Consider the following 13,836-nt stretch of genomic DNA (forward strand, 5'->3'; position numbering starts at 1 on the left):
ATACAGGCTACAGTGCACGTTGGCGCATTTTTGCGTGCGTTTGAAGAGCACATGCTACGAGCACAGTAAAACGGCTGAGAAGACAGGTAAATGTGGCCTGACAACGTCTCATCTCATCTGATTGCAGTTCACTGTTGTTCTACTGCAGCTCCCTTGTCACCTGTAATTTTTCTACATTCATTTGACTAGGGCCTGGCACTGAAGTGAAGTTGGAGTGCACGTTTGAAAAGTCTCCCATTTGATGTGGTCGTAAAGACGTTCTGCGTCTAAATAAATGCAAATCTGAGCAGTTGTGAGTGGGGTGGCCAACCCTAGACCCGTCCCTGCATTAAATATTTTTAATGCGCTAATTTTGACAGCACTAAATTTCTATAGTGGTCTGAGTTCCATGAAAATGAAACTCTGATAGAATAAAAAGAGATCTGGGACTACTTGCTGTAAATATACAAAAAAACAACGAATTTTTGGTCACTCTGTTCACTTTTCTGTCCAATGTGAGTTTGGTTCTTTTAAGGAGGACTTGAGGATAATGTGCTAAGAGGACCACATAGATCAGAAGTGCTTGGAGATGGCTGAATAAAGAGTGTGCTCAAAGATGAGTTTGCTTTTTTAAGCTGTACTGAAGGCTGGTTTAGCTCTCTGTTCTTCCCCACCTTGCAATCAGGCTCCTGCTAGCTAGCTTGTACTGCTGAATTGTAAAGTGCTTTTCAATTTGTGTTCAAGTTGTTCTGTTACTAAAAACAGTCATATTTTTTTTCTGTATATTTATTGACTTGAATAATATCCAGCTGCCTGGCTGAAGAGCCGAGCGCTTCGTCTAATGAGCTGCCAAAAGAGGAAGCCCGGATATGACATTCCAACTATTCCACGGAAAACTGATAATTGTTGTGCTCTTTTATTGGGTACGGCACAAAAGAAAGGATTTTTATCACCTACACAGCCCGAAACAAATCTATATTCACGCGGGGCATCTCCTATGATCAATGAAAGGGCCTTTAGTGGAAAAACAATCCACCCACTGCTAGCAAATAGATGCATTACGTCCGCATTTCAAACGTATGCTTAAAAGTATCGAACGCTGGCAAATTGCTACAAATGCGAACTGTCGTTTTTGCTGTTTAATTCCACTCCAGGCGTGCTAACAGGCTGACACTGCACAGACAGGATGTTGTCAAGGCTCTTGCTCGCCGCACAGTTTTGCATTTCACCCATTCATCGCCAAGATTATTTATGGAATTCTAAATAGCATTTCTGTAGTAGCGCCACAGTATTAATAAAAGCAGTCGTGGTGAGAGTTTTGGCAGGGCAGGGGGTGTGTGCGTGCATGTTTTTTTTACCTCTTTCACCTCTTTGCAGCATTTTTGGCCTCCTCTCATAAGGGGTTTAATGAAGCAGTAAATATGAATCTGTCATAAAGAACTCAAGCAGCTGGCGGAGCAGGCAGGGTTATCAACATCAGGTTATTAACAGCATCATTAGAAGGGGCCAGGCGTGGAGATTACTCCCAGCAGCAGGAGGGGGGGCAGCCAAACAAACAAATGAATTTCCCTCTGATTAACGTCAGGTTGGCTACATCTGAAGATACTCTGAGAGGGATCAGAGAGATGTAGGCTGAGAAAGAGAGCCGGAGAGCGGGCGTGAAGGGTGCTTTGCCCTTAAAGCTTCTGCCATCCCAACAGCCATGCTTAGGGTTGCCAAGTCTGCATTTTTTATTGCAGAACTGAGTTACTTTTAAAGTGTTGCCACAGTTGGACTTTTTTAACTGCAGGTTAAAGTTTTGATATGTTGCATAAATTGCTTCTATTGAAATATTTCCCTCATTTGATTAGTTTAGTGATGGAGGGCCACTGACAGGGAGACTTTGAGTTCCTGTGAACTCATTTAATAAAACAAATTGTGTTTATGAGAAAAAAAAATTAAAACAGCCTAACCCGATTTGTTGGTCTTAAATGTTTTGAGCTGATCTCAAATGGTTTAAACTGCCTTCAGAGCCTGGTCAAGCTGGTCTTTAGCTTTTCTAGCTGTCTTGTAGTCTGGAGAGCTTATAAATCAGGTCATATAGGTTTTCGAAAAAAATATATTTTTTGCAGTTTGTAACATAGCTATCCTTGCAATGTCTGCAAATTTGTTAATCAAAAAAGTGCATGATAAAGATATTGTCTCTCAAAAGAAAGAGTCAACTCAGAAATGCCTTAACGAGTCGTTATGTTTTCGAATCTTTTGTCTGTTACTGATTTACACGTCACTAGGTAATACATCTGCATAATCCCCGCCTGCCCGCGAAATATGAACACTCTGATCTGCCCACAAACACTTCGCTAGTTAGTGTGTTTACATTATGTTGAGAAGACATGTTCTGCTTTGTGAAAGCGAGTTTGGTTTGTTTTCATTGCCGAAAGATGATGTGAAGAATCAGTGGTTCAAATTAATTTTTTCCACGATACCACAGCAATACAATTCGAACCTTTTGTTGTGCTCATCATTTTAGCGAGGACTGCATCTCTAATCTTGGCTTTTAGTTTCTTTGGTTTCTAATCATCTTTATGTGGAAAAACAAGCATCTCCAAACCACAACCTGTAAGTACGATTGATACGTTATGTGTACATTTTCAGTTGAGTGCTCAAAATAGCAAGTTCTTTGTGCTAATATGTACTGTAAACCCAGTGCAGCTTTAGGTTTCCAGGTGAACCAACTGTTTCCTACAAATGTGTTGATTAATGTTGTAGTAATGTAGTAGACATATTTTGTTACATTCAAGTATCCACCATTATTGTTTTGTTTACAGTTTAGCAGCTAAACTTTAGCTCAGGGTTGCCAGGGTTTCACAACAAAACCCGCCCAACTGCTTCTCAAAAGTAGCCTAATCGCATTTTGAGGGGGTCCCCTGGTAAAAATTGCATTCCAGGGGCGTAAAATACACATTTTTGGTGGGGTTCCTCTGGTAAAATTAGCATTCCAGTGGCTGAATATCACATTATTGGGGTTGCTTCAACCCGCAAACATGAAAAACAACCCATGAATGTAGCCCAATTTTGCGGGAAAACCGCGGACTTGGCAACACTGCTTTAGCTGTTGGCACGATTCACTTGCATAAGTGTTCAAATGTTTTTATCTCATTATTGTAATAATGGATTGAAGCACTATATTATTGTTTTGCTGCATGCTTTGTCAATGGTGGCCAGGGTTGCCAGATTTTCACAACAAAACCTGCCCAATTGCTACTCAAAACTAGCCATAAACTAGCCCAATTGCGTTTTGAGCCATATCCCCTATTAAAAGTCATGTTCCAGGATCTAAAATACAAGTTTACAAGGGGTTCCCCTGGTACATTCTCATTCGAGGGGTGAAGTATGACATTCTTGGGGTTCCTTCAACCCATGGAGATTAAAAACAACCGCAGACTTGGCAACACAGATGGTAGCGCTCGTTAACTTGCTCAAGTACTCCTCTCTGTATTAATCACAACAGGCTTGGCCAGCTGACCAATCAGAGCAGAGTAGACTTATGGAAGCAAGGGGTTTACAGTTCTTGCACTCAGAACTGATCGAACGAATCATTTCGAAATCGTTGAGAAATGACTCTATGCATAAATCAGGGGTTGCGGTAGACTTAACACGTAAAAATTCCGTCATAATCTATTATTAACCGTCATTTTAATTTTCATATTTTAATTATGATAACACATTTAATTGCTTTTATTTTTGTTCACATTTTCATTTTTAATTATGAACCTGCAGGACGATACAGGGTTGTGCATTTATTGGGAAAAGAACAGATGAGACTGCGTAACTTTTCATGTTCAACACCACACCCCATAGAGACAGCGATTTTAACGTTCAAATTTTTATGAACCGATATAGATTCGTAAATCCTAATCAATCTTTTGGTCTATGCTGTTTGTTTTTTGGTTGATGAATGAACAATACATAGTGTGCCTCCCATCCAATAAATTGCAATAGGCTAAGCTTTGTGTTACTTTTGATATGAAACACAGTCTCAGATTTCAAATTCTGACAATTTCATTAGGAAATTAAAGCGATAAATACCATTTTGGCGCTCTTTAATGTGGCGTGATAGATCGTTGTAGCTTCTGGGTACTTGCCTGTGTGTAATCAAACTCAGGGCAAAAAGATTCGTGACAGTTTTGTTTTTGTTCTGGATCCAGTTCTCTGCTGTTACACCGGAGTGCACTCGCTACCAACTGGACAGGGGTGGGAATTACAGTTACAATAGATCACAAAACGAGGATTGGTAAAGAAAAATGGATATAGGCAAGAGGAAACTGGTTTTCCTTTGCTGTAAACAAAACTTTTTTGTTTTTGCTTGGTTCTCTTGGATGACAAAATAGCCTTTTAATTCTCATACAGTAAATGGCTGAGTACATACTGCATAGAATAAGAGCATAGTGCATAGTACATCATTTTGGAACACAACTGTTGAGTGTCCAGTGCACATCATGTGAGAAATGTTGTGTGGCATATGGACTTGTCGTCTATATGTTCCAAATCTCACTTGAAATGTTGGGTTTCGGTTAGGATGCTCCCTGTGTAGACAGCAAGACAGCTCACTTAGATGTTGGCACTGAGCTTGTCTGTGCTTTATTTTAACAGCTCATTCAGTTGAGTCTCTTGCGCCAGCCCCTCTTGAACCCCGCTGTCCACAGCTGTAATTCATTCCCGCTCATAAATGATTCAGCCCGCTTTACTACACGTAAACTCAACTTTCAAGCTCCTAAAATAGACGAGCTGTCATGCTCCCGGAGTTAGCTCTGCTTTCAGGTTTGGTCTTATTAAATTCGCTCTTTTTTGATGATTGCTGTCTGGGGTAGCTGCATCTGTTGCTGTGATTTACGACGGATGAGGATTATGTATTTCTCGCCCCTTTAATGAATGACATTTAACAGAGACACAACAGAGGGCGGCAGCCACGCTGGAGTCGGTGTTCATCTGATATTACTTTTCTGCTAGTACCAGCTCTCGTTCATGAACTGATGTTTCCACTTCGTGTTTCCACTGAATAAAGGGATGGTTCACCCAAAAATTACAATTTTAAACAGTTGATGATGCCCACTGACTTCTATAGTATGATGGAAGTCAACGGCTACCGTCAACTGTTTGGTTACCAGTATTATTTAAAATATCTTCTTTTGAGTCTATCAGAAGTTAGAATGTCTTACAAGTTTAGAACAAGTGGAAATATGTGGAAGGATTTGAGATTGGGCACCGGCACCAAAGCAGCATGAGTGCATCTCATTTTTCAGGACACAGTTGTTGTCTTTTGTAGTGGTTAGCTGGAGGGATAGAGTGTGATGTATTTACAGTATCTCCTCTGCTCTTTCGTAGCCCCCTCCGTGGCACCTCAGAACATCCAGATCAACACTTTGTCATCCACACAGCTGGAGGTACAGTGGGAGCCGCCCCCTGCAGAGACCCAAAATGGCATCATTCAGGGATATAAGGTGACACCTCCAAACCACCCACCTTGTCCAGTCTCTCTCATACTCTTATTATCTGTCCTCTTTTTCTCCTCCCCTCTACCTCTACTGTCATTTCAATCTCTCCAGGGTGGACGAACAGCTACAATCTGTTTTTTCTTATTTTTTCTTTATGTTCTCCACAGATTTGCTGCATTAGATAGTGGCGCCAGACAGTATGTTTTAAAGAACTGCCCATTTGTGTTATGAAATAATGATCATGGGTGGGTTAAGTGAATATCTGCTGAAATATGCATGGAATTGATTTATTAAAATGTCCTGGCTGTAATATGGCAGATTCATGTTAATCCAGGGATCCCTGTTGCTTCATTGAATACTTCAGTTCTGCATGATCAGTGAAGAAACTATAAGCCAACTGCACATTTCATCTGTTCTTTAAAGAGTTTGTATGGCCATTTTTCTTTTATGTACAGTTGAGGTCAAAATATACCTTACATACAGTACACCTTGCAGATTCTGCAAAATTATTTTACCAAAATAAGAGGAATCATACAAAATGCATGTTATTTTTTTATTTAGTACTGTCCTGAATAAGATATTTCACTTAAAAGACATTTCAATATAGTCCACAAGAGAAAATAATAGTTCAATTTATAAAAAATACCCCGTTCAAAAGTTTACATACAATTAATTCTTAATACTGTGTTGTTAACTGAATAATCCACAGCTTTTTGTTTGTTTTTGTTTAGTGATAGTTGTTCATGAGTCTTTTGTTTGTCCTGAACAGTTTAACTGCACTCTGTCTTCATAAAAATCTTTTGGGTCCCACAAATTCTTTAGTTTTTCAGCAATTCTGTGTATTTGAACCCTTTCCAACAATGACTGTATGATTTTGAGATCCATCTATTCACACTGAGGACAACTGAAGGACTCATATGCAACTATTACAGAAGGTTCAAACACTCACTGATGCTCCAGAAGGAAACATGATACATTAAGAGCCAGGGCGTGAAAATTTTTGAACAGAATGAAGATGTGTACACTTTTCTTATTTTGCCTAAATATCATCTTTTTTTTTTCATTTAGCCTTTCAGAAGCTACAAAAGATACATGTTTCGCCGAGGACAAAATAAGTTAAATTTACTCTGATCTTCTAATTTAAAAGGTTTTCACCCCCCAGCTCTTAATGTACAGCCTCTTAAAACTTTCTGTAATAGCTGCATATGAGTCCCTCAGTTGCCTTCAGTGTGAAAGGATGGATCTCAAAATTCATTGTTGTCATTGTTGAAGTCATTGTCTCAAAAGTCATTATTGGAAAGGGTTCAAATAGACACAAATGCTGAAAAACCAAAGAATTTGTGGGACCTAAAGGATTTTTCTGAAGAACAGCGTGCAGTTTAACTGTTCAGGACAAACAAGGGAGTCATGAACAACTATCACTAAACAAAAAAACACTGTGTCTTCTCATCTTAGCCTACCCCATCCCCAGCTCCACCTGTCTAGATCTGCTTTTTTATTTACTAGTGGTTACTGGGTTGGCTAAGAATTTGAATGGGGTCCATGAGTCTCTTAAGGGTTGAAAACCCTCAATGTAATGCATTGTGGCTTAAGTGTCCAAATGCTTTTAGTAAATTGCGAATACAGTCAAAGCTAAAAGGGTTGCAGGTTGCTGTTGATTGTGCCTGACTAAGCTTAATTCTATATACTATATTCTATATGTAGATTCTTTACTGGGAGATGGACAATCAGAATGACACAGAGAGAGTTAAGATTCTCTTCCGGCCTGAAACCAACATGAGACTGAAGAACCTGACCAGCTACACATATTATATGGTCAAGCTGTCCGCCTTCAATGCTGCGGGAGATGGTCCGTTCAGTGAGCCCAGGAGGGGGCGCACTCTTCAAGCAGGTGAGCATCTGTACAAATCATCCTAACGGCCATTAAACTCCCATTCAGGACCGATCACAGAGACCCCCTCTGACCTGAGCACAAACCGTTACACCTTTTAAGGCTAAACTATAAATCTGACCGCAGACAGCGCGCCAAGGGCAACACGTCCACTTGCATATTGTGTTCTTCTCCATGCATGAAAACCAGGTCGACACCTGATCATATTTTGGAGCATGCTGCGTTATATCACCGTTGCATCATTCACATTAGCAATTCATGTGTTCTGCATTAAATCATTCACTCTATAAATGTTGTCGGAATGAATTACGCACAAGCAGGGAATGATTTGACCTCAGGCTCCACCTCGCTGAAATGACAGGGAGGGGCTCGTTACCCACGAGTCACCTAAAAAAACAATTTGAAAATTATTCAAATGGTCTTGATGTGACCTCATTTGTTCAAACAGAAGAAACTCAGCACCTCTACCTCTCTTTGACATTTCCTAAAGCAACAAGCTGCATTTGTGTAAGAGCACAGATTTGCATAGCTAGCACTGTAAAATCTCTGAGAGAGTGGGATATACTCACTTTTATAGATTTGTTTTTGTTAAACATATTACATCAGACTCTAAAAGTGGACTAGATGTGCCACATTCGAAGCTGTTGCAAAATACTCACACCTATGATGCATACAAATTGAATTTTATATTAAAATGCTTTTGCTATGATGCTTAGCATCTGTAAACAGCCTATAGTTAAACTAAAAACTAAACAAAACTTTGATTTATTAATACTAAAATTAATATTAATTTTATCAAGACAACTCTCTAAAGATTTTAGCATGGTAATGAATATGACAATGTTAATGTTTTTGGTGGAATAGATCTGCTATACAGCTGTTGGTTATTGATGTTGTTGTAGATTATTGCTGCTGCTAATCAAGTACAGGAACTTGCTACTGCTGTGAACTTGCTGTGAGTTTTTCAGTCAAATCTTGCCAGTGCAGAAATATAATAACCCATAGCAGATCTATACAGGTGGAGCTGGGGAAGTAGAGGGTTTCAGAGGAACTCTGAAAGCGTGCTGCAAAATGCTCTAATGAATGTTAACCAGCCATTTAAATGTAAAGCAGCAAGCTCATTGGCTGCACATGCAACATGAACCAATCAGCTTGTGCCAAGTAATTTAACACATTTTGCATTAATGATCCATCAGCTCGTGCCGTCTAGAGTTTCATGACAGAACTTGGCATTTATTAAACATTCACAGAAAATACTTCTAACTTATTAAAAAAAAACTGAATTTCTTTACATTGCTGCAAAATGTTGACAGCTTAATTATTAAAACTCTTTTTATTTGAACTCTGAATATTCATGAAATGATCCTTTTTTTCTGAAATTGAGTAGCAATTATTGTGACAAGTTAAATGAAAGGAACCATGCTTCGCGTTATGAAACAACAACATTATTAGAGTCATTTGTCAAATTGCTCTTTCATACAAGCAATAAGCCTCACTCATCACATACATTCACTAATCCATCAAGGGAGAAAGTGTGCTTTCCCAAAGACATTAAAAGTCATTTTTTGGAAAATAGTTTGTTCTTATTTTATCTTATTGTTTTTCACATTTATTTGCTTAGACAATTTCTTTGTTTCTTTTCGGTTCTAGTGTGTACAATACAGCTCTTTGAAAAAAAAATTAAAAATAATTAGATTTAGATAATGCCGCTTTTAATACTGTCCATCACAATCTCTTACTTAACCATTATGAAACTGTCTTTGGTGTTTCCGAGACAGTTTTAACCAGGTTTAGCTCATATCTGTCTGATCATCGACAGTTTGTCCGTATGAGTGGACTTAGGTCTGAGATTGGCTTTGTCCCTACAGGTGTTCCTCAGGGTTTAGTTTTAGGCCCCTTATTTTTTAGCATTTATATATTTCCGCTTTGCTTTAAAAATCACTTTGGCTTAATTATCATTTTTATGCAGACGACACTCAGATTCATATTCAGTTTAAAGGAGATGTTCTCTTCCAGAACAAAAATGTACAGATAATGTACTCACCCCGTTCTTATCCAAGATGTTCATGCCTTTCTTTCTTCAGTCGCAAAGAAATTATGTTTTTTGAGGAAAACATTTTAGGAATTATCTCCATATAGTGGACTTCAATGGTGCCTGTGAGTTTGAACATCCAAAATGCAATTTCAGTGCAGCTTCAAAGGGCTCTAAACAATCCTCATCTAGCAGAATGGTAAAATAAAAATCGAATTACATATACTTTTTTCAACCTCAAATGCTTGTCTTGTCCAACTTTGCAATGCACATGTGTACTCTGTGTAACCTGGGTTAATACAGTTAGTGTATGTCGAAAAACTCCCATCTCATTTTCTCCTCCAACTTCAAAATTGTCCTACATCACTGTTTTACCTTTTTTTGGAAAGGGCGTTTGACCTTGTTTGCACGTTCACTTTGTAAACACTTGGTCTGCAACAATGTAGGATGATTTTGGAGGAGAAAATGAGATGGGAGTTTTTCGACATATCCTAGCTGTATTGAACTGGAGTGCACAGAGTACACATGCGCATCGCAGAGTTAGAAAAGACGAGCATTTGAGGTTAAAAAGTATATAAATTGTACATTTTTTAGAAAATAACAGATCATTTCACATGGTCACAAGACCCTTCTTCCTCAGCTGGGATCATTTAGAGCCCTTTGAAGCTGCGTTTAAACTGCATTTTGGAAGTTAAAACTCTCGGCACCATAGAAGTCTTTTCAAGTCTTTTCAAAACTTTCTTTACAACTGAAGAAAGAAAGACATGAACATCTTGGATGATAAGGGGGTGAGTACATTATCTGTAATTTTTTGTTCCGAAAGTGAACTTCTTATTGGAAGTTCTCACCAGCTCCGTAACCTGGCTCATTAATTTTAAATGTAAAAATCCCCGTAACACAAACACTGCCTCAAATGGTTTATTGCTTTAACAAAGTCTGTAATTAACATAATCCGTTCTCGCAGCCCCCAGTGCTCCCAGCTTCATCAGTTTCTCCGAGGTGACCAGCAGCACTCTGAATGTGTCCTGGGGTTTCCCGCTGTCCCCCAACGGTGTGGTGGAAGGCTACAGGGTGGTATACGAGCCCACTGCCCCAATTCAAGGTGAGACTACTGTATCAACGTCTGTCTTCATAATGTTCTGGTTGGAACAATGTCTTTTTTTAACATCGCTAGTAGTGTTTTGATGTTGTTTTGATGTTCGATAATGATGTGATGAGTTGTTTATATAAAGCTCATTTTCTTGTTATTGTTTCCATGGCTCTGTGTTAAGTTTTCTTAAAGCCAGAAGCAGAAAATGTCTGACTTTAATAATATTTCTTAGTGTCAACATAGTTTATCGTACATAACTGGAGTAATTGATTTTGCCTCGCTAGGTTGGAAGATGCTGTAGCATTGTGTTGTTTGTTTGAATGGAAGTCCGTTCTAGTGTGTAATTGTGCATTCTTGTGTGTTTATGTGCATATTAGGTGTGACTAAAGTGGTAACGGTGGATATCCGTGGCAGCTGGCAGCGCTGGCTGAAGGTGCGGGACCTGACCAAGGGCGTGACCTATTGCTTCTGCGTGCAGGCCAAGACTATTGCCTACGGGCCTGAGGCAGAGGCCAACATCACAGCGGGTCCGGTCAAAGGTGAGCTACACAACCACAACCAAACAAACACAGCAACTAAAACAGATCAGCAAAACTCTCAGGGTCGCTGAGCGCAGCTTACATTACCCACTCCTCAGCGAGAGGTGTCAGAAATCCAGGCTGCGAAAAAACACCTGCGTGGATCAATATCTCACAGTGGTGTAGGCGTTTGGTTTAGCTTTAGGGTCGGATCGCTCGCTGTACTTCTCAGTTCACTGCACGCTCTCCTCTCTGTTTAGGGTCTCCTGGATCTCCTGTAGAAATGTCAATCACAAAGACAGGATCTATGCTCAACATCCATTGGACGCCAGGAGAGACAGGAGGAGGACATGTGACCGGCTATGTGATTGAAGCACGCCCATCAGGTATATGATTCAAAACTTAAAAAAATTGTAGTTATGCTCTAATGTGTAGGTATATATTTATTTTCTGAATGAGAAATCTGTAACTACATCAGTACTACCAAGTTAATGCTAATCATTTTCAGTAGTATCAGTGACATTTTCAGTGGATTATTTTTATTATTACAGTTAAATTTTTATGGAATATTCAAATTCAGACTTAAAGTTCTTCAACTACCAACCAAATCTGAAACTGTAAAAATGTGTAAAATTGAGTTCTACTAATTAAAAACTAAATTGATTAGTGTGTTTATTGTAAGCTAAGTTTTAGTTTAGTTTTAGTTTAAAACTTGAATTTAAAATATTTATTTTTATCATTATTATTATTAGCAAATATTTAAAACAGTTGAGTACATTTTCTTCAGGATTCTTTGATGAATAGAAAGATCCAAAGATCAGCGTTTATCTGAAATAAAAAGCTTTTGTAACATTATACACTACACCATTCAAAAGCTTGGAGTCAGTATAATTTGTTTATACTGGGAATTATAGAAATTAATACTTTTATTTAGCAAGGATGTGTAAAATTGATCAAAAGTGATGATAAAGACATTTATAATAAAAGAAAAGAACTTTTTATTCATCAAAGAAACCAGAAAAAATTCTACTCAGCTGTTTTCAACATAATAATAATGATAATATATATAATTTTATATAATTATATAATTATAATTATATATAATTTTTGAGCAGTAAATCAGAATATTGGAATGATTTTTGAAGAATCATGTGACTGAAGTAATGATGCCAAAAATTCGACTTTGAAATCACAAGAATAAATTACATTTTAAAATATATTCAAATAGAAAACAGTTATTTTAAATAGTAAAAATATTTCAAAATTGTACTGTTTTTGTTGTATTTTGGATCAAATATATGCAGGCTTAGTGAGCAGAAGAGACTTTTGAGACTTTTTAAAAAACATTTGACTGGTAGTATATAAAGCTTTAAATAAAATATTAAAAAACTTAAAGTTAAAATGAACACATCACTATAAAAAAAAATCAAAACATAAACTAATACTATGTGAATACATCTAAATATTATGTACTTCTAAAATAGTTTTTTATCATATTGCATTTTTTTACTTTTCCTTTTTGTTAACAATTTATACTGTATATAGTAATTGTTTTCATATTGCATCATTAGATTACTTTTTTTTTTTTGCATGTTTGTACAGTGTAGGTACTGCATCAGAAGAGCCAATAAAGTGCATCTGTTGCACATTGACAGATTGAACCTAGACGAACCTCAGAATCCAGTGAGCTAAAAATTGCTAGAAGATCACTGCCATCTTTATTAATTTTTTCAGTTTGAACCATGTAATGTTGCAGTTCCTAGAAAAGTTATCAGGCAAAACTAATTTCTGCTCGGGTTCGGCGCTTGCCGAGTGTTAATTTAGGAGCCTGATTGCTGGTCTGAAATAATCTACTGAACATTTACTTTCCATTGTTGCTGGGATACATTGGTATAACTGCCCTTTCCATGTCATCATGGTTTCATTCACATTGAACATCATTGCTCGTCGGGCAATGAAACAGCTGCTAGCTGCTCTTGATGTCAGCATCTGCTAAGTGAAATGGGACACAGTAATGAACTTAGTGCTTCCAAGTGCATGATGACATTTTCACTGCAAGTGACCTTGCTCTTCGCAGATGAAGGGATGTGGGATACATTTGTGCGACACTTGCCTCCCACCAGCACCTCTCACTCAGTGAGTCTAGACCGCCTGCGGCAGGGTATCAGCTACCAGTTCAGAGTGCTGGCCATCAACGAGTTCGGCTACGGCGAGCCGAGTGCGCCCTCTGCTGCCATGTCAGGTAATTACACCCTCCCCATGGCTTCCTGTACTGAGATATGAGTCATCAAAGAGATTTTGACAGGGTGTTGCATCAGTTACTGTTGGTATTATTTATCTTTAATGTGACTTTTACACCCACATGAACTGTTTGTACCATGTCCTTCTGGAAAAGCTGCTCTTTCTTGGCTCGCAGGGCCTAATGGAGCTTTCAGACAAGTTTTGTTTAACATATGAACTTTGTCTAACATGTTTCTGCTTTGGTAGGAGAAACAAAAATACACAAAAGTTAAATAATTGCTAACCTTTAGTAAGAGTACACAGCTATAAAATGAATATGTGTAGCTTAGATGAGGAGCGATTGAGTTCATATCGAGTTGTCTGATTTGATTTCACACTTTATCTTTGCACAGTTTGAGAAATCTTCTCACGAGAAGACATTTGAGATTACAAGAGAATAATTTGACTTCTGCAAGTGTTCTCCATTTTATCTTATTTGTCTTGTTTTTCATTGTATGTTTAAACATTAAATCAATTTTAAATCAAGATACGTTTACTTGATAAGCAAAATAACATACAGTATTAAAGGGGTCATGAACTGCCTCTTTTTTATTTTGTACTGTTCTTGTACT

At 38.1% G+C, this 13,836-nt stretch overlaps 1 protein-coding gene across 1 annotated transcript in view; it reads left to right on the plus strand.

Moving 5' to 3' along the window:
• The window catches only part of sdk1a (sidekick cell adhesion molecule 1a), a 397,596-nt gene that overhangs the window by 369,266 nt on the left and 14,494 nt on the right, over positions 1-13,836 (plus strand). Inside the window, 6 exon segments of the mRNA XM_051103029.1 lie at positions 5,344-5,459; positions 7,158-7,344; positions 10,341-10,478; positions 10,844-11,005; positions 11,245-11,370; positions 13,062-13,226. Of these exon segments, the coding sequence (XP_050958986.1) occupies positions 5,344-5,459; positions 7,158-7,344; positions 10,341-10,478; positions 10,844-11,005; positions 11,245-11,370; positions 13,062-13,226 (894 nt within the window).

The sequence above is a fragment of the Labeo rohita genome, chromosome 3 (genome assembly GCF_022985175.1).
Source record: "Labeo rohita strain BAU-BD-2019 chromosome 3, IGBB_LRoh.1.0, whole genome shotgun sequence".
Taxonomy (NCBI): domain Eukaryota; kingdom Metazoa; phylum Chordata; class Actinopteri; order Cypriniformes; family Cyprinidae; genus Labeo; species Labeo rohita.